Below are 21,813 nucleotides of genomic sequence, written 5' to 3' on the forward strand. Positions count from 1 at the left end.
TATGACTCAAACAGAAAACGCCCAACAAGAAGACAACCCTTATCAACAGCCTGTCATTCTCCTTACGCAACCAAAGCATGCTCCTGGTGCAGCTCTGCCCAGACATGGAGCAGGTTCAGCTGACAGCCAGTATGATGCTTGGATGCGGCAGGCTCTGTCCCAGAGCTAATCCAGGCTTCAGGGTTATCAGGCAGAAGCACTTTCCGCCGTGCATCCCCAGATGAGCCTGTATGGCAGATTTCTTCACCAAGTGCTCCACCCCAGCTTTCCATCTCAAGGCAAAGCGCTCCACAGCCCAGTGGCTCTGGTGCCCACGCAGCACCTTCATACCACAGATGTCAGAGCTCCGGCACTAGTGACACATTACTCAGACATGCAGTGACTTGCTATTCAACCCAGCCACCCAGCAAGCAGAGCTCCCCTTTGTCCTCAGTTGCCCCGGGCAGCTGGAGCTTTTTCTGGCACCTGACTAGCAACCCCGTGGCTTTTACCTCATGTACAGAAATGAGACAGAACATGGATTCCAGCTTAGCTTCTTCCTGCATCTTCAAAGGAAAGTGTTCAGGTTTAGCACTGGCCAGTCACTAAGGTGCCATCAAGGTGCTTTTTAGAAGCTAAAGACAGCAAAGTCCATCCTTCCGGTGATTTAAGCCTTCTCCTCCAGCACCATGGCCACATGGGTTTCCTACCTGAACCTGCCCTTCCATGTCCTGTCCAATCTGTGATTTTTGGAGCAGAAAGGATGCCATGTGCTGGGCAGACATGGTGCCCTGCAGAGAGATGCAGCGATGGAGAGGGAACCCAGTGCTTCCCCATGTGCTACAACCAACCCCAGCAGCAAGAGGAAGGCCCTGTGCGTGGCACAGCTGCAGGCTTCGCCCTTGGCAGAGGACAGCACTTCACATTACTCATGTCGCAAGCAGTTACAGGAATTGACATACATCCTGGTTCGCCCTGGCCAAGCTGTGTTGTGGCTCTCTGGTGCTACCCCAGGACTTCAGCTAGACCCTGTCCTCCGTATTGCACCCCCTGCTTTTTGCCAAACTCCAATGCGTTTGCTCACATCATGCAGTCCCCTGCTGCACAGCACTGTCCCCTTACACAGTCTGAGACATTCCTAGGACCAAGTGCCACTCAGATGAGCAAGACTGGAAAAATCTCACTCACCACACCCCCCCCTCCCCCGCGCACAAGTCCTATTTTGGCTTGCTGTTGGTATAAAGCACACATTACTTCATGACTTTCTGGCACCCACAATCTACATCATCAGCCAGTGAGTGGGATGGGTCATATACGCATGAGAGCACCCAGGCGAAACCACAGCAGGGTTAACCCTGCAGTGGGCTGAGAGCAAATGCAACCTTACAGAAGGCTCTCAGAGGAGCCAGAGGCTGTGACTCACCAGGAGGGGCTGGACAAAAACAGGGTTTTCAGCAAGGCCCACAGGAATTTCTTTAGGGAGATTCTTCCTCCAGACACAGTTGAGGGAAGGCGCCTCACCTTTCCCACCACGGAGGGGATCCAATGACTGCCCTGCTAGGAAGGGAATTTGCTATTGTCCAGCTGATTGTTTCCAGTCTGGCTAAAAATGGGATGACAGAAGACTAATTGTTTCACTGGAGGGGAAAAAAAAGAACAGTCTGGAGTGATGGAATTATTTTGTGAACTGTTGTTGTTTGGGTTTGTTTCCATCCTGGCTTAACGAGCATTAATGACTTCAGTTGCAGGAGGAAGAAGGGATGAAAGCCATTAGGGTGAGAACATGATCCACATGGACATCTCTCACCCAGCATACACTTCTGCCCCAGACAACCTCTACAGCTGTGCTGGCAGCAGCACATGGCATCTATCCTCCATCCACCCCTTCCTCCTCCAGCCCTTCAGAATGAGGAAGGCAGCTGAAAGCAAAGGGAGAAGTTAAGTTTTCCTTTTTAATCTGTCTGACTGGAGTGCCAGCCTTCCTGCAGCTCAAATGCTTTAGCGTGTTAGCTATGCTCAGCAGTGTCTCCAGAAAAACCACTGTCCCTCCTCAGCAGTAGGGAAACAAAAGGAAAATGTCCCAAAAGACCGGATGCTCCAGGAGAAAGCAACAGAGCCCAAAGCATGTAAAATGGAGTTTGTTTTGTTTGCAGAAGCCACACTGAAACTTCCGAGATTACTGCAGCCCAGAGAGACAAAATGAAACCTAAAGCCAAGACACATAATTAATGTCAAAATTCTTCCTTACATAACAGTGCCTGGGACACAGCCACTCACTTGGCCAATGCTGCGAACAGCCCTGCCAACACAGGCCAAGGAAAAGCCTGTGAGCGAGCAACGGCAATGCCTCTGTTACACCCCGTGGCTACAGGTATCCTTACATAGTGTGGGCTTCAGAGGATTAGGGATCAGGAGCCTACGGAAATCATGTGCTCACATCTACAAGCCAACTCCATTGTGGGACAGCCATCTTCTAATTGGACACATACCCCAGGGAACAGGAGAACAGCTTGAATTACACCAAACCACAGCAAAGCCTCAAGAAAGACACAAGCAGAACAAGGACCTGGAAATATCAGGAGCTTCTCTGGAGTATTTTGGCACAAGTTTGGTTGTAAGGACGTGAAAAGAAAGTATAGAAGGCTCTCAGTCAGTCAGTCAGTGACTTCAGTTAGCCTGTCCTAGACATGACAGAACATGGAGATAGCTGATACTCCATGACACATTTGACTCATGCACAGGTAACACCTAGGCCTCTAGAAACCATCATGTGACATCCCCTCCCTTTCACATATCCCCAGTCCAGTGTTGGCTTACTGGTTCATGGCAGTAGTTGGAATTTGCTGCCTTGCTTCCTGGCCAGCAGGGATCCAGAGATGCCACCAGTTCATGCTGGGAAGCAGCACCCAACAGCTCTGACAGGAGCTTCTCTTGATTACCCTGTGGCTTAGGGAAAGCCCTCAATCCAGAAAGACCCAAAAGGCAGCTGCAACTTTAAATGACGAGGTGCAGTAAAGGGGCAGGCTGCAAGACACCCTTCCATTAATTTTCTCACACAAGATACCCATTTTTCCCCCTGGCACTATCCCTGTCAGGATAGTCACCAATTTGAGTGAGCAGGGCAATTTTACCAGATCAGAAGAGTGTAGGGGAATGTGCAACACAGACTTTTCACTCATGAATCAGACTTCAGCCCACTTGAGCCACAGGTGTCTTGTGGCTTTAGAGGTTTGAAAGCCAGTCACTTTGCTCCGACTCCATTCCAAACCAGCATGATTTCCAGGAAGCAGCACAGGTTAGTATTGCCTTTCTGAAAACAGACATGAAGCTATGTTTCAAGTGGCTAAGTCACAGACAAAAGCTATCTATTTAATAGATATGGTGCAATAAAGGCTTATTTGGGCATTTTCTCTTTTTGTAGGGATAAGTCAAAAATCATGATTTTGGGTATGAGCTACACTGGTTCCATCTCAAACCTACCACCAACAGATTTTTTGCCATTGATGGGCCATCAGTGAAACAACTTTGAAATTAACTCTGGAGTTCAAGACGTGAGTTGGACTGGCTAAATCATCATTGACTTGCTGCATCTGAAGCAGCACAAAAGGAGGCTGAGCTGTAACCCTCCCACAGAGGTTGGCCCTGGCCCCAAGGAGACCCCAGTGGGAGCAGGACTGGCAGGACCACAGTCCGTGCTTACACAAGGGAAGAGGGACCTGGCAGTGCTGCACTCTGACCTTCCCGGTGGGTGGACTGTCTCTCTGGGAGCTTGGCCAGCTGCCAAGAGTCAGAACAGCTTCTTGGCTTTCTCATTTATCAAGGCTGGGTTGAGAAACATGAAGCAGGTGCCAGCTGCCAAGATTTTTGCTCCCTTCAGTGCTCAACAGTGGGTGAAGGTAGAAATTCTGGCTGTAAAGCTGCTCTTTGGGCACCAAGTTTCAAACTAGTAATATGAGAAATACTGAAATGGGGAGCTCCAGCTAGGAATAACTGTTAGGGAAGAGAAAACAATTAAGAGAAGGTGCAGGCAAAGGGAAAGGCTACATTAAGTTGATAAGATTGAGTCAAAATCCCCAAAACATAGAAATGCATAAAATTCTTCAACTTACGGTCAAGAGATGCTGACAAACAGAAATACAAAGGACACTAATTCAGCTTTTAGGCACAAGTCAACAAGGACACAGGACCTTGCTACATTTTCATATCAGGAAAATGTCAAAAGGAACATAACCAGATCCAGAGGAGGAGGAGAAAACCTGAAGCCTGCATGCTAAACGTCACACATTAGCACAGACTCTAACATGGGTGCCACAGAACCTGCACACTGAAACATGCTGCAGCCTCACTGTAACAGTACAAACAGGCTATTTGAAAGCCCATGAAGAGTTTGAAGGGATCGCTTCCCATCACCCCCCTTCTACCACACAGGCTTGCACATGAAATAAATTCTCCCTGCTACCTTGCACAACTAATCCTGCTTTTCCCAATTCCCTGTCCCCATTATGTCCCTTTCTCCAGCCCCCTTCCTTTTCCAAAACAATAAACAAAGAAGCATGACCCTTTGGCAAGGCACAATAACACTTCTGCCTTCCCCAAAATGGAATAGATCACAAATGGTTCAGACGCAAACATTCACATCCTTATTGGATGGACTTTGCTACAGCAGTACTCCTGATCAGAGATTTAGCTAGTAAATAACCTCTCCTACCTGGAAGTCATTTTCCTGATTCGTAAGCACTTCTTTACTATGCTGCTGAGAGATTTGTGAAAGCAGCTCCTGATGGCAATAATAAATTGTGCTTGTGAAACTTTAATTGAACCAGAAGAAATAAGCTCAAAGCGTGGAGGATCTCTGTGGTTTTGAACATATCACACCTCATACATGGTTGAGACTTGAAGGCTTGCTGCTGTTTCCATTGTTGTCAGCTGGAATACTGCCACCTGCTTTAGTGGAATAATAATCAGGTAATACAATTCTGAGACTAAATTGTGCCTTTAGGCACAGCCTCATAAAAGGGGAGGTTCTCGATCCTATTAACAGCAAAGGTGTTGACTCAGAGGCCAAATGATGAGCAATGCTTTCCCCTTGCTTCATGGGAATAGGCTTTGCAATCTGCACCCTGGCCTGCACCAGCAGCTAACTACAAGCCTCAGCACCAGCTCAAGAAGATGATGGAATTTTCTCCCACATAAACTTTGAATTGTAAAGCAGACAACCATTGCTGTGGTGCTGCCATGTAATAGCTGAAATTTTCAACCGTGTTATCATTTTCAGTTTATTTTTATATTATTACAGGCAGCCGATGACTCTGAACTAGAATCTAATCTTGCTACAGCTAAAAGAGTAAGTCAAATTCTCCCTGGATAGCTACGGCAGTTGCTGCAGGCCAAGTATGTTAACTATACTGATTTTCTCATTGTCTCCCTTATACAGTAGCTTTACCCACTGCAACACATCATGTTGCCAGAAATCTTCCATTTCAGCAAGTCAGGGGGAGCAGATGCAACAGCATTTTGTTGGCATAATCTTTGTTTTCAAAAATTGTACAAAACGTTTACTAAGGTTGACAGAGACCTTTTCCTCAGCTATATATACCAGCCTCCCTAATGCTATCCCAGGGGTCATGTTCTCTGACATTAATATTGAAAGCTTCCTCAATTCAGGGTGGGTACAAAGATCAGTAAAATGATAGGATTAATGCTGGGCAATTGTGGGGATCTCAGAGCAAAAGTTTTCAAAATTGGGTCCTTAAAAATCATAGGCCTGAATGCTCTTGATATCAGGGAACACATTCAAAGTCAGATCAGCAGTTCTGGCTAAAAAGGTAGCAATAATGTTCATGGGTGTTTTTTAAAATAAATTTTACATAACATCTTAAGATTTATTTCTGGTTTTATTTCCCCCCCCCTCATGTCCACACCTTTAAAAAAGAAAGAAGAAGGCAGGAAAGGCAAAAAATTGGTCTTTTTGTAGAAAAATTTCTTAGTTTCAGAAGTTCTAACCTAAACATTCCCAGGTGCTCTGGGACTTAAGATTGAGTTTAATTCTGGGCTCCTTTCTTTAAGAACTTGTCTGGAGTTGTTACACCTAGCTATTTCTTAAATTGCATCTATATGTTTTTTAATTGTGAAATGCCTTCGTAAGTCACAAAAAGAATGATGGAACATAAGTCACATCTAATCACTTATCCCCTCCACAGATAAGCAGCATTGCTTGTTTCATTGCACCAATACCAGAATTCTCAACTAACACCAACCTCTTATTTCAAACATTGGGTAAGTGAGAGTCCATGCCTGCAAGAGTGGAGTACACAAGTTAATACATGCAGGTCTAACAGCTACACAGAGGAGAAGAGTGAAAGTATGAGACACTTGTATTTAGGTAAAGGTTATCCAGCCTTGGGGCAGGTGGGTAAACTAGACAAACTCTTAAGGTCCCTTCAAGCTCTGGTTTTTACTATTTATACAAACTCATTATGTGCAGGGTTTGCAGATTTCAAATCAATCCCTTTAAAGAGCCATAAAGAAAAAGTAGACACTAGCAGAGCCAATAACTTCTGTAGGCTATTCAGTAGTCCTTAGTCATGTGGAAAGTTGCATTAAAGTTCACAGACTATATACAGTGGAGTCAATGGGGCACAGAGATCTGATCTCAAAACAGGACTGCTCTACGTAAGCATAACTGTAAATCGGGACTCAACTGTCCCGCACAGTGACTGATTAAACATGACATGGAAACGTGAGAGGCTGGGGGTTTTTTTCTCTACACTTTCCATTCAATCAAGTGCAGAGAAACAACACTTTAAACACTGCATGCCAGAGGCTGTAGAAGAGCCTCACTTGCAAGCATGAAATAACCACATTTGAGAGGAAAACAATGTGGAAGATGCACTGTCTAGATGCACATATCAGTCTACATAAGCTGTTGACTGTCAGATAAGATAGCCACAGACATTACTACACTCCTGACCCTAAGAGACATTCCTTTATATTTCCTAAGGTGAATGAAGCGCTTCCAGAGACTCGAGCATGAAAATTTCTCTTGCGCTAAGCAGTTGTTGTAGGCACAGGGCTGTTGGTATGCTGTTCTGTGCCAATTTGCAGCTTTTAGCTGGTTTGCTTCACTCATTCACCGTAAAATCAGCTTATAGTTCATTCTTTCCACTATTCTCGTAACATAGCACATCCTTCATTTTGTTCTGCTTACATTAATCTGCTGTCATCTTCAGGGCCCCAATCCAGGGAAGCACCAAGCCTAGGAGTTCTCCTGAATGGAGGTCTTGAAGCAACAGGGAGCAGATCCCACAGCTGAGGTAATGGTGCTCCACAGAGCAGAGACTCACACCAGTTTTGGCACTTGCTGAGCTGTTTCCCACCCTTTCCTCTTGGATGCAAACAACCTGCCTCTGCCCGCATGTTGCCAAATCAGGGTGGGGAAGAAGGAGGCATCAAATACAGCAGATGCCTCTACTGTAGCACATTTGAGCAAAAACTTTCAGAAAACTTTAAAAACACTGCGTTAAATGGAAGATCTATCTTTATTTGCTAAGAAAACAAAGCTATGCATAGCACCTAAGCAAACCAATGGTAATCCCTGGAGAGCCCCCCAGCCAGCCTGTTTGCCTGGCCGCGCACTGCTTCTGTCAGTCACAGATCCAGTTCAGCTGCTAATTTACCTCCCTCAGGAAGGCCTCTGGACTTCAGGGGAAACCAGATCTGGCTCCAGATGTGAAAAAGGGCACGAGACAAGAATAAACAAAGTCACCTGTTGCTAAAAGAAAACAAACAAACAATCCCCCCCCCCCCCAAAAAAAAAAACAAGAGACAGAACATGAGGGATTCCATGTCTACAATATCTTGACCTATTGGAAAAAGCAAACTGAACACTAATAAAATTGCTGTTAACAGTGGGTGTATGTAATTATGAAAGGCATTCAGCTTCTGTTTTCAGTATGTAATTTCTAATTGATTTTGCTAAAAGAAACTTTGGCGTTGTTTCACTTAATAGGAGTCCTTCCAGCAAAACTGGTCTCCATAAAAGGCTTATGTAAACCTTCCTTCAAGTGTCACAGGCTTATTATTTGAATTGGCAGAGAATTAACCTGTTGCAAAAAAACCCTTCACTATAACAGCCAACACTCATGAGACACATACCTGCTGACCTGATGGGTCTCCTACACTAAAGAAAGGTGATGATTTCAGAGACCTGGCCAGTATCCAGCAATCTTTCTAGATCCCAGAGGATATGGAGCTTTTCCCTGTCATAAGTACCACACACGTAAAGGTGGTGTTTTCAGGTAACATACACAAAAGTAAACATTTCGTGTTAATAAGCTTATCTTATTCTCCCCAAGAGCTGGTGTTCAGCCCCAAGGCAAGACCACATTCTCATCTGGGTAACTGTATAATTATCTTTTGCCTTCCAAAGGGACCACACATCCTATTAAGCACAACCAATTCACAAGACTTACTTAAAATGGTGGCTGGTGCCACATCAGAGCTTGGGGATTCTGTGCAAACCATCCCACATTCAGAGACATGACGGAGCACAATCACACCCTGAGCATTTCTAGAAGGATTAGTTGCATTAGAAATACCGATATAGACACAAATGCAGTGAAATAAGCTGACTAGCATGAGTCCTTAGGATAAAAATAAGGTTCTTCAGCCAGCCAACAACCAGTCTCTCTCCCGAGCTCTCTAGCCCAGCCTTTTAGCTCCTCTGGCTCTTGGTCAGCTACATTACCTACATGCTACACTACCTATACCCTTAACGATCTATCTGTTAGTGTGCTATGCCTTGATTACCACCTAACCTTTTCCTGGAAACATCCAGCATGAGCTGATCCCAGATATGTCCTTGTCCTACTCCTCTGTGGCTAGGGATGCACAATATACTATGATGTGACATGTTGAAAAGCTTGCTTCCATGGCTGGATGCATTCCCATGTATGATGGGATAATTTACCACACTGTACTTGTTGACTTTTTTTTCCAGAAAGCAACTATAAATAGTTGCTGCTGAGCTGACAGCTAAACCTCAGCTTAAGACAAGACAAGAGATGTTTCCTTGATAAGGCCAGAAAGCCACCTCTCGTTTGTAGTGTTGCAAATGAAAAAAGAAACAACCACCATAACCTGTGAAAATGAAGCTCCTTTTTAAAAACAAACAAACAAACAAACAAATTCACACATGTAGGTTTACGGGACTTCCATTCTGGCCACAGCTTGTTAGCAAAAAGCAGTTTCCTTAAAGTGAGGAGCAAACTCACTGAAAATTTCAGTTGCATCATGAAAACCATCCTATAAGAGCACCAATCCAGCAGTGAGCCTGGTTTTAATGTTGAAAAGTCGCATACAAGCAAAATACACCATCTGCCTCAGGAACCCCATTTCACAGACTCACAGTAGCAACTGCAGGAATACTGCACCATGGCTATTTCAAATTGCATATGTGTGGCTAGAAAAGGAATCATCAAATACCCGATTTTAGCTGTTAGCAGCATTGTCACCCCAGGGCAAAGTGACACATTTCAGCTACTTTTCGATGAATTTTCAGTGCTGGCTCTCAAGCCTCTCTGGCATTTCAAATGAGAGAAGACACTGCTTTTGGCAGCACTTGCAGCAAAAGCAACTCAACCTCAACTTACCGGGAGAACGCTCATTTGTGTTGGTAAATGCAGACTCTGTCCTGAACTGCTTAATCTTGAAGGGGTCAAGGAAAAATACAGTATTACTATGTTTAAGTTTAGTGCAGAAGGAAAACAAATGACCCAGGGTATTCTAGGCCAGCATCATTCTTACTTCATTGACTCTGGGAATCCAGAAAGAAGAGGCACATTGAATAGCTTGTGGCAAAACACTTTTTGGTCAAGCTTTTCCTGGTGTCTCTTCCCCCTGCTCCCAGCTTCCTAAGCAAGCACTCACATTCTGATCACAAAATCTCCAAACTCTCTTACACAAGTGCAGTGATTCCCTTCTGGGCATCTCCTTCCATCCTGCAGACTCCGTTCTGGAGCCTGGTGTTCGTGACCCGGCAAAAGCAACCTCAGTTCAGTACAGCCGCAGCCGGCAGCTCTCTCCTCTTACATCTCCCAGAACAGAGTCACCCCGACTAATTTTAAAAACCCAAGTCATCCCCCTGCAAATCTGCCCCTTGCAGCTGAAGCTGCCTGACTCCACAGCTCAACCAGCTTCTTAACAAGATCAAAGCCTGTGCAGCTGTTCAAGCAGCTTTTCAATTAGTCCTCCAGTTTCTATCATGAATTACAGCAGCACTTGAAGATTGCGAAAACCTGGAGGGATCGATTACTCCTGCTCTGTGACAGGCAGCAGGCTGGGGGGTACAGGACAAGCTGGAAGCACAGTGGCATTACATTATGCACAGACACAGTTCTGCTGCTGAATGATTGACAATAACTACTGGATGTCACTATTTTAAGTATAATGTCATTTGCGTAATTATCTGGCAGGGTCTCTCTTCATCAGCTGGCATTATTCACAAGGGAGGAATTAGACCAAAATCCAGCTGTAGAGTAAGTAGATTTGCTATTCCATGCAGACAATCACTGTGCTTTACAAGCTCAATACATATGGTATATATCACTAGTAATTTTCATACTCTCAAGACCCAGAGAACATTAAAATGATGCTCCTTCTCTATTTCACTCTGCCACATACATCGTGTGATTTCATACTTGAAAATGATTTCATATTCTCTGTCCTCACCTGACCATCTGTTTCTCAGAGGAGCTCAAGCTAGGAAGAGAAAGAGAAGTTGCTTTTACTTGATTTAGCCTATTATCTCATCATTAGATAGGAAAAGTGTCCCCTGCACAACCCCTGGCCCTTTGGCCACTTCAGCCCCCAGCTATTCTGTTTTTAGTTTGTTCAATCCTGGGTTTATCTGACATAGGAGGATACATTACTAAATGCAGGACTGCATTGCCTAGGTTAAACTATGCAAAGCCCCAAACCAAATGGCATTTGGCTCAACCTGCAGTATGAAATGGTACTAACAGAGCCTGGCTGAGATTGGAACTGGTCCCATCCTGGACCCAATTGTGGGTCTCAGCTGTACAACTGTAACCAAGCAGCAAAAATCGAGAGTTTGCAGTGCTGGCATGCCTCAGGTGGGACTGAGCAGGGCTACAGCAGACCATACAAAAATATGCATGTTTTGCTGCTGGAACCCAGGTAACAGTAGTCCAAAGAAAACAACTGGCTGTTCCTCTTTCTAGCGGTCTGGGCAAAAGGATATCAGAAGTGTTCTGCAAAGCATGTCAGAAAGAAGCTTTTCTGTATAACCAGACTGCCGCAGTGCTGACATCTCCCTGCTCTACCTGTCTTGTTTCAACCCAGAAGTCTTGCCCTGCTCCCTGGCCTATATGGAAGGATGCTGGTCAAACGGTCATCTTCACTGGTGAGACCTCTGCAAAACAAACTGGCTGTCTGATCCATGCTGGCTGGTGCTTGAGCTGACAGGGGAGGACATGGGCAGTACAGAATGGAAAAAATACAACCAAACAGCCCTCCAGAGTACAGAATAATGACATATAAAAAGAGTTGCGTATGGGAAGTAGCTTCCTGAGAACAGCCTTGAGACCTGGGAACAGAGTCTGACGCAGGGAGGCAATGATGCTTCAATCCAGTTGCAAACACAAAGATGCCAGACATAGACAGGAAGGAAAAACTCCTGCTGTAGGACCATGGCAGGAATTAAAAGACCTTTAGTGGCTGAGCTGCATGGCACTGGATAGGTATGTCAAATAGATGGCATTTAAACATAGGCCTATAGCTAATACAGGGAAACAAAAAGTCTTTGGTGTAACCAGAACACATTAGCCTTTAAATAACACAGTAGAAAAAGCAACATCTCCTTAAATTTATCTCCAAAAAAATCTAGGAAGTTTTCACTTAAAGCCTGTCCTTTTATTATCAATTTGACACATACTCTATGGCAGCAGGACAGGCCTAGAGCAGCACAGTGGAGGCTTCTGTTGGTCAGCAACTAACACCCAGCACCCACACAGGCACCTGAGATGCAGACAAGGGGCAGTTCTGGCGCTGATATAAACCAGCTACATGAATTGCCACCAATGCAGAACCTAGCTCCTGTGCCTTACAAAAAAACCCTGCTTTCCTACGTGCTTGCACACACGTCATAGGAAGACCCTCCCTGCAGCCAATACTGCAGTCAGAAATTTCACTCCTGCCTGGAAGCTGGTGCACCTTTGACAATGTGCAGGGGAAACTGGAGGTACTGTTATGCCAGCTGACAACTTGTTCCTGGTGGGCAGCAAGTGACAGTTATTTATTCATGCAGAAAACTCAGGCTATCATCTCAGCCATGGTTCAGACAAAGAGAATGAATGAATGCAGAGCTCACCGATAAATGATGCCTCTTTCATGGAGAAACATAAGGGCTGAAATAATTTCTGCAGCATAGAACCGGGCCCGATCTTCATCGAAGCGACGTGACTTCTGAATATGGAACATCAAGTCCCCGCCATTTACGAACTCCATCACAAAGAACAGGCGATCCTTCACACAGGCAAACACAACAGATACGAACAGCATTAATCATATCCTCTGACAGGCTTAGAAAGTTCTAAGTAAAACTATTATCTACCAAACAAAAACAGATTAAACACTCATGAGACACTGGGGAAAAAGAAAGAATGCCAACTTTTCCAGGACAGATTAAGTCAATACCAGGAAGAGCTGTTAGTGCCTCCTTACCCTGCTCTCCTGCCAGAAATGTTGCCGCTGTCATGAAATGAATTCTTGTTCACATGGGGATTGGGCATATCAGTAGATGTGTGCTCATCACTAACCAGCTCCCATTGGGTTTCCCAAACTGTCCTTAGCCTGAATCAGCAGAGAGTGATACCCTTTCAACAACACTCTCCAAGCTGGGCAGGCACATGAGAAATCTGTAAAAGGTCACTCACTCTGTAGTAAACACCTCAGATCTTTGGGGAAATAGACTCCATATTAAAATGTGCATAACTAGATTGCTCTCTGACTGCAGCTTTGTCACAACAGCACATGAGGACATTGTCCGGAGGGTATCCTGACACTGTTTCTGGGGAATACATGTTCTTTTCCAGAATGGGATTTCCTGCCATACGCTTCCATGGCAGCTGCTTGACAGACCCTCCAATTTCAGCTTTCCTCTGATTAACCTGCAGAGACTTCTGGGCGATGAAGGAACTGATAAGGACAAAGTATAAACCAATTTTTCATCTGGGCAGAAAAGCAACCTGTTTGATAAAGTTCAGCTCACCAACCACAGCTGCTGGTCTCTGAGGTTTCTGTTTTGGCTTTGTTCTAGCTTTTGCAGAAGTCTACAGACAGCTTAACAGTCTGGGTACAGGTTTAGTGCACGCAAAAGGGGTGCTCACTTATTTGAAAGAGAAAGGCCATACAATGATTTGACACAAAACTAAACCCTGGAATTGTTGAAGTCTGGTTCAAAAATTTCCCCTAGTAATTGTTTCAGGATATTTGATATTGATTGTTTCAGTTTTACTCAGAGTATCAGGAACAAGCAGACTGGAAAACTGACATAAAATTCAGTTGAGACCAGTCAGTCTTTTAATGTCACTATTTGGCCTTCTTTCCCCACAAGCCCCTTCCCAGATCTGATGTTAATCATCTACAAGCTAGTTTTAAACCCTCTGTAAGTTTAAGAGGATAGGCATTGTCATGCTCCACTTTCTGGCAGCTAGCCAGCTTGAAATGACTACTGGTATTAACATCTTGAGATGCACAGAGCAGAAGAAAAGCCACCAGGAATCCTTTCATTCCTCTCTGGATACGAGCAGGAAAGCAAACGGCTCATGACAGACGAGAACAGCTTGCTTCTCATCCCCATCCTGGGCTCTGCTCAACAGCTCCTTCTGGGCTCCTTCCAGAAGCTAAGATAGATGTGTTCCCGGCAATCTTACAATACTACTGTGTGTAGCACCGAGGCCACGTGTTAAGAGTTATCTCCGGTACATATAAACAACAATACTTCATTGTTTCACTCTGCCTTTATTATAGGGCTGCTGAAAGACACCCAGCCTGGTTTGTCTACGGCACCAGTCTAAGACAGCAACACAAACTCTGCAAACCAGCAAACCTCGGCTCTTCAGGCCACATCAGATCTCTAAAGCCACATCTTTGCTGCATTAGTTAAACTGAGCCTGGCTATGCTGTGCCTACCTGTTCAGCAACCCTTCCTCCAGCTGCAGCGCAGTTATCACCTCTGCCTTGCCAGTCAGGCCAGCTTTTACATCTCCTTGTTATTCCTCCCCACCTCCTTCCTTGTTGATCTCTCCACATGACACATATTTACCTAGCCCAGCTTGTCCAGGCATCTCTTCAAGCCCATACTTAAAAAAGAAATCCCTTTTGCCAGATCTGCAACAGGAAGGAATTTACTAGCAACCCGCAGAGGGGGGTAGGTGTGTGTATTTATGTAAGTAATATATATATATATATGCTTGTATAAACATGCATACAGTTAGATGAACATGCATCTATTTTCTACTCTTTCCTTAAAGGTGAGCTTCAGGGAAACAAAGTTAACTCTTCCTAGCATAAAACTGCTTCTCCAGTGTGGACAAAACTCCATGGCCCATCTCCGTCTTCTGGATGTACTCATCTCTACTATGATGCTTAAAAGAAGATACTACTTCCTTCTCAAATGTTCCAGTGAGCGCTGAAACAGCCAGATTTAACATTCACATCACTGCTGTCATGGCGTTACCAGCTTTTTGTTACAAACAGCTCTTGCTTCAGACTAACTGTAAACCTGAGCTGGTATAGAATCACAGAATGGGTTGGGTTGGAAGGGACCTTACAGATCATCATAACGCCTCACCTCCACCCATGGTCTCACTTCACAGGTCAAGTATAATTACAGAACTTTGGGCTATATATATATATACACACACATATATACATATTTAATAATTTAAGATGTCCAGCTAATTGTCTGTCCAGTCTTCTAACACTTACAAATCCTGTTAGGTGTCTGAATTAAAAAGCAGGATGGGTATTATAACTTGTTTACAATACAGCATTTGTGCACTGGCCTGCTACATGCCTGGCAACACATATTAGAAAAATCAGCACTAACAACCACCCTTTGGGGAACAGCATCTAAGAGCCAGGCAGACTTCCATTTTCACTCTTAAGCAAGACCATTAGCTTGCCAAACTGCAAAGACCAACCGTTCTTCCAGGAATCACTGAGAAATAAAATAAACAGTGCTATTTTATGGGGGGCAGGGGGGGGGAGGAAGGTAATTTGTAGCAGACAGATTAAGAGTAAATAAACAGATTAAGAAGGCACCCGGAAAGGAAATATTAAAACAACAGATAGGTCAGATAACTTTAAATCAGGTCAAATTTTCAAGTATGTGCCTCCTTTCTTAGGAACTACCAGAGGGAATTAGGAGGAGTTGAAAGCTGGAGTGTTTTCTGATAGGGCTTAATGCTGAAATCCTCAGATTTCTATTCATAGAATCAACTACGTTGGAAAAGACTTCGAAGATCATCAAGTCCAACCATTACCCCAGGACTGCCAAGACCACCACTAAACCATATCACTGACAGTCTCATCTACCCAGTTTCTGAACACTTCCAGGGATGGTGATTCCACCACTGCCCCGGGCAGCCTGTTCCAATGCCTGATCACCCTCTCTGTGAAGAAATTGTTCCTACTTTTCTATTTTGCATTACTCAGAAGTCTTCCCTGATCTGCTATCTCTGCTTGACGTCAGCAAGAGTAAGAAAAGAGCATTTGAGTCAACAGGAAACAGTGACGTGAAAGCCTTTGCAGCAGTGGCAGCCATATGAGGAAATCACATTGCACCATTTCTGGGCTGGGATTGAGATAAATAAGTTGCAGAGCAATTGTTACTGTAAATTAAAGAAACACTTGGAGGAAAAAAAGAAAGTCCATGGGATCAGGTGGGGTTATTTCAAGGCTGGCCTATGGCTACTGATTAGCCTTGACAACTTTAGTGAAAGAGAACTGTTTGGGGGTGTTGGGGGTTTTTTGGGTTTGGGATTTTTTTAAGATTTATTTGTTTAAATTTTAATTTGCCATTCCTAGTTATTTGTCTATTAGCAGGGCAGGGGCTGTTGAAATCACACACTATGTCCTAATGACAGTGTTTGATAGAAATTACACATACCAGCTTCATTTGCTTGTTGTCTTAGCGGGGTTTTGGTGGGGCTTGAAGAGAGTCCCGAGTGCAAAAGCCACTGGGTGGGACAATCCACATACTGGTTACTGACCCTTGCAAACACAAACACTCACTGAAATCCAACTCAAACACCACTTTAGCCCTCTGTCCTCCCCAGCTCTACAAGCAAGCTGTTTTGAACCCTCATACGTTTCCTTGCATCATCACAGGAGGAAAAAAAAAATATCCAAATTTTACTAAAAGAGCATCTTTCGCTCTGCACGGCCAAATAATTCAGTGTGATGGGTAACTTCCACCTCCTAGCTGATGTCCATATACAACCTACACAAGACCAAAGACCTCTGAAGAAAGCTGGGGTGAGAGCCTTACCTTTGATCCCAGGCTTTCACGCTAAGAGGACAGGGCAGCACCATTGCCCCCTTCAGGAAACATGGAGGGGGGAGATGGGGAAAGAAATGTTTCTTATATGCAGGCTGTAATAGTAAAGCTACCTTCCCTATCTGCCCTACAAGAGCTGTTGTGCCAAGGGCAGCATGGATCAGAGGGGACTTCTCCCAGGAAAGTTATCAGCAGAGGTTCAGGAGACCCACTGGGAAACACCAATGGGTGTCTGCTCTCCAGCCTTCAGAGCCACCAGGAATAGGTTTGGACAAGCTCTGCACCTCCCTGTCACTGCAGAGCTCTCTCAGACACTGCTTCTGCTCACACTGATTTCTCTGCAGGACAAGGGGCTGAGCTGACCCACCAAGGACACATCCCAGCAGTAATTCCACCCAAGCATCTTCTTTCGCCAACAGCTGCCATGTAAGTCAGCATCTGAAGGATACAGAGACGTGGTTAAACGTGCTTCAGAGCAATGGTCCAATCTGCCCCCGCCCCCCCCTCCCCCCAAAAAAAAAAGAATTAATCAGAATTCCTGGCTCAGCAATTCTGCTAAGTTTGCATTTCATCTTTTTGGAAAGAATTCATGAGCACAACTCCTTAGTAAATCAGCTTTGGGCTCAATCTGAGGTCACTGAAGCCAAAGGATTTTCCCAGGAAAACAGTAGTTTTTCACTGTTTTGGCAGTTCATGCTTTGCAGAGCAGAAGGCAGGCTTTCAAAATTATCTCCATACAGAGACAGCTGTGTCACTGCTTCCCAGCAAAAGTTTATTGTTTCCAAAAAAAGAGTAGCAGGGCTTAGGGAGCTTGCAAGCAAATTATTACAAGATAATTACAAGAGCTGGCAGGCTCCCTCAGCGCTCCCAATGTTCCTGTTCTCCCTTTGTGGTCCACAACCCCCACACAAAGCAATCTGCCTTAGGTCTTGCTAGGAGCATGCAAATAAACTGTGCTGTCTCTGTACCAGGCTTTGGAAAGCCACATGTCCAACTCCCCGAGCAGTGCAAGTGGCCATCCATATCTGGGTCAACACACTGCAAAGCGCAGGACTCAGAGGAGGAATAATAAACAGGTTTGTTTCTCAATGTTTATCTTCTTAGGTGTAACAGAACCAAGAACCATACTCAGCTGCTACTCTGCATTGAAATGCCTTCCCTCCATACCCAGCCCTTCGACCAAGGATGCACCACATCCTTGTGAGCTGAGTACTGTTCCTATCTAGGAAGTTTACAGGAGGGCAGGCTGTTCAGGGGGATTATGTGTGGCAGTGTTTCAAAACCAGAGAGGACTGCAGGTGTCATAAGAATGGGCTCACTGAAAGCAACGTGTGTGTTCACAACAGCTGAAGCAGATGTGACTAGCTCAGCCCCAATTTCCAGACAGTGTCAAAGCCACACTCACCTGACTGCAATGGAGCAAGACACTGACTTATGCTAGGTGAAGATTTGGTCCTTTGATTTCAAATCAGAATAACTACATCAAGCAGAGGAGAAGCAGCACCTCCATGGTGCTCAGCTTGAATTATATGCACATGTTAGTGGTGCTTCCCAAACATGCCATGGATGATGACTGCCATGGTACCTGCTGCTACTCTGCTCATGAGACTTCCCAGACAAGCAAGGTGGCGGCAGAAAGGCAGCAGGTTTTACAGCCATCTGCCAGCTGGTTTTTTGGTGCTCTGGCAGCCGTTTTACCTCTGCTTCAGTGGCTGCAGAAGTGGACATCAGCCTCAGGAACCACTTCTGCCTAGGAGACATCAAGCTACGCAAGGGAGTGTGCCACAGACGGCACATACAGCCCTGGGCTATCGAGATGGCGAGATCACCATGTGGCACATATAAAAGGCTGCAAAAGGGAAGATTTCTTTCTTCTGATGGTTTTGGGGTGGTTTGGGTTTTGGTTGTTGTTGGTTTGGTTTTTTTTAGCTAGAAGCGGGTGCAGTGAAATTAAGCACTCAGAACAGGGATAAGGTGCACGTGGCATCTGCTCCAGGCTGGGCAGCCGGTGAGCATGTTTCTGAGAACTGCAGGTCACTTTCCCATACCAGGCTCAGTTTTAGTTCCTTTAACAAAGCCACTGGCATCATCATCACAACTCCCAGAACAGGACAGTTACCGCCAGTTATTACTTACAACTGCACTCTGCTATCTGACGCTGCTGACAGTGGGCACAATGCAGGTTCTCCTGTGTGGCAGTCAGGCACATAAACATCACCTAGAGAATAACAAATTGGCTCTTCCCATTTGCATAAATAAACTCTGTGGGGTCCCTCAGGGTAAAGGCTGCCTCTGCACGCATGTGTGCATGGCACAGCACAGCATGAAACCTGAGCTCATTCCAGAAGAGCTGAACAATGATAACCACAACGTGGGGCAAGCTGATGGGAGTTAGTGTTCACCTGTCCCAGAAAATAATAGATAAAGAAAATCACAAATCTAACTACACCTCCAAATTTCTGCCCGTTTTCTGAACTGTGAGGCTGAAATTTCAAGCTTATAGACTGAAGAGTTTTTGTAACACACAAATTCATTCAGTCATTTTTCTGGAATAATGCAGCCTTTGGGATACACAAGTGAACCATATGTGCATCCTTCCTCTTTATCCCCTTCCCTTAAGATGGTCTGATTCATACCACCATTACATGATTAGCTCATCTTTTCAGAAGAAACTTTTACTCCACATACATGCAAAAAGATGTCTTTTATCACTCTTGTTCATCTGCATTTGATCTAGTAGAAAACAACCAAAACTCACAACTAGGAAAAACACTAAATGCATCTCAGACACTAGGTCAACCTATTAAATTCCATACCAAAAAAAGCCTGTATAATCCCAATTAAAGAAGAAAAGCAAGCCATCTTAGCTACCTTTAAAACAAAACATTCAAAAAAATCAAAGCTAATTGAAAGAATAAATAAAATTAAATCTTCCCCTCCAGACCATATAAAGTGGCACAGAAAACTACACAAACACTCCTTCCCACCTCAAAGAGCAAAAACCAAAGGGCTGGCTGAACTTAGAGGGGAATAAATTGAGGAATAAGGAATTAGAATGTAGCAAGATATAGACATCATCCATTAATCAAAGATTCATAGGACATCTGCACCCCTCAGCTGGCTGCTGGTATCATGGTGTCTCAGAAGAGACCTGTATGAGCTCTGTAAAGATCATGCTCGTTTTACAGCCCCTGGTTCAGAAAAAAGCTGCTGGAACTGGTGTCTCTGGTTCAGAGTGACCTATCTCAGACAGCTCTGGCCTGTTTTTAAAAATACTGAACTGTGCAATACTTGCTGCCCTCAGACTGTGCTGGCAAATCATAGAATAGTTAGGGTTGGAAAGGACCTCAAGATCATTTAGTTCAAACCCCCCTGTCATGGAGGCTAGAGAGCTCTACAAGCTCAGCCAAAGGTCTTCAGGAAAATTAAGGGTGCCAAAATACCCAAAGGCCACTTGGAAACTGCTTACTTTGACAGCTTTGTGGGTCCATCCTCTCACCCTAAACATCACTTGGGAAGCAATATGGATTTAAAGAGACTGAAACCTAAAGCACTGCTGGGTCGCACCTTGTTTAATTACTTCTCTGAGCTTTGACTGCCCTTTCTTTTGGTTCTCCCCTCCTCCGCTACACTTAGTGGCACCTGCTTGCTCAGGCTGCTTGTGAGTTGCTTCCATTCTGATCCATTTTTATACCGCAACTTCCTTGATTTTAAGGTCAAAGACAAATATTAGTTTCACATGCTGTGGCTAGCCATTGGCAACAGCATCTCCTTCAGCTCCCCTTGCAATAAACTTGGTAAGTCTAAGTTACAATCTCTCTCATAAGCCACTGCAGATGGAGAAAGGCATTTTCTCAGTTTCATAAAGACACAAGTACCCAGAGTCCCTCAACAACCGGGGGTGGGAAAGTTACACTCAGGAGCTACAACATGATGATGGCAGCTAACCCTTCGGTTCATGTTTTCACTTCAGCTCATATCACCTCCATGTGCAGCCTAAGTGTGGACACCCAGCAAAGTTCACAGATCAAATCAGAAATGTCAGCCAGATCTTGTTTCATCCTCCACTCTGCCAACAAAAAAACCCCAACCAAAACTCTGACCACATTTGTTCCTGCAACGAAGAGACCATCACAAGGTGTTACTGTGCACATCAGAGAAAGCTGAGCCTTTCAGACTGGGCTTTGGAGGCTTCACACATCCGATTTACTGGCAACCAGAGCTGGCATACCAGCAAAGATGTCATGGGCTTTGCTGGATACGAACACTGTAAAACCACAGGGAGACACACTTTTTACCAGGTTGCCTTTATTCGCTGCTAGACAGAACAGGAACCAGAGAAAGATAGAAACAAACTGCTTCTCCCATGGTCACAAAGCCAGTGTAAGAGCACCATGGTGCACATACCTGCAGAAGCCACACTGGACAGCAAAGGTGGAGAGAGGAAGTTACCCTGTACTTCCCTGTCCAACAGCCCCCCAAAACCCCTAACTCTCCCCTGCAGAGTCCCAGGTAAAAACACAATCCAAGCTCCTTCAAGCCTGACCTCAGAAAAAGCCAGCCTCCAGCAGGGTGCCTTGTGTTTATAGCCACAAGGCATGCTAGACTGTACCAAGCTTTTTGGAAAATGCCAAGCCTAGAAACAGGGTGTCCCCATCAACAACTTCATTTTTGACTGGCAGCAAGAAAAGTGTGCGCTGGTCTTCCAACACAGTGGCTTGGGGCTAGCAATGGTCTCGATGTTCAATAACAGGGGAAAAGGGTCTCAATGCTTGTAGAAAAGCATCCAAGAAGTTCACTTGGCTGTTGGGTGTATGCATGTATGGAGTTGTGCCTCCCCCGACATGCCAGAGAGGGAAGGCTGGGGGTTTAGTGCCTGGGAGATGATCAAAGCTGTCCTCTCTGCTCCTAAAGAGCCCCTTCTCCAGCACTTTTCAAAGAAAACATCAAAGAGGCCTCACCACTTCCTTACCACCCACCAGCATGTTCCTAGGCCTGTGTCAGGACACTTGTTTATCTAACCAAAGCCCTGGGAAGGCTTCCACTGCCTTTCCAGACTTCCTTACCTCTAACTATTCTAGGCTCAGCCCCAGGGCTGCCCTGCACTCTGCCCATTTGGTGACAATGGAGTAGGTGGTGGACAACTAGGCTGATGCTGAGATCCACTGGAAGGACCATGACTGAGGGACTCCCCTGGACACACAAGGGCACCTAGACCTCTCTTGTGGCATATGGGGACTAACGGGTGGGTG

At 45.0% G+C, this 21,813-nt stretch overlaps 1 protein-coding gene across 1 annotated transcript in view; it reads right to left on the minus strand.

Annotated features, from left to right (window-relative positions):
* The window catches only part of PRKCH (protein kinase C, eta), a 91,194-nt gene that overhangs the window by 33,137 nt on the left and 36,244 nt on the right, over positions 1–21,813 (minus strand). Inside the window, 1 exon segment of the mRNA XM_010023440.1 lies at positions 12,368–12,522. Within this exon segment, the coding sequence (XP_010021742.1) occupies positions 12,368–12,522 (155 nt within the window).

The sequence above is a fragment of the Nestor notabilis genome, unplaced genomic scaffold (assembly GCF_000696875.1).
Source record: "Nestor notabilis isolate BGI_N333 unplaced genomic scaffold, ASM69687v1 scaffold711, whole genome shotgun sequence".
Taxonomy (NCBI): Eukaryota; Metazoa; Chordata; class Aves; order Psittaciformes; family Psittacidae; genus Nestor; species Nestor notabilis.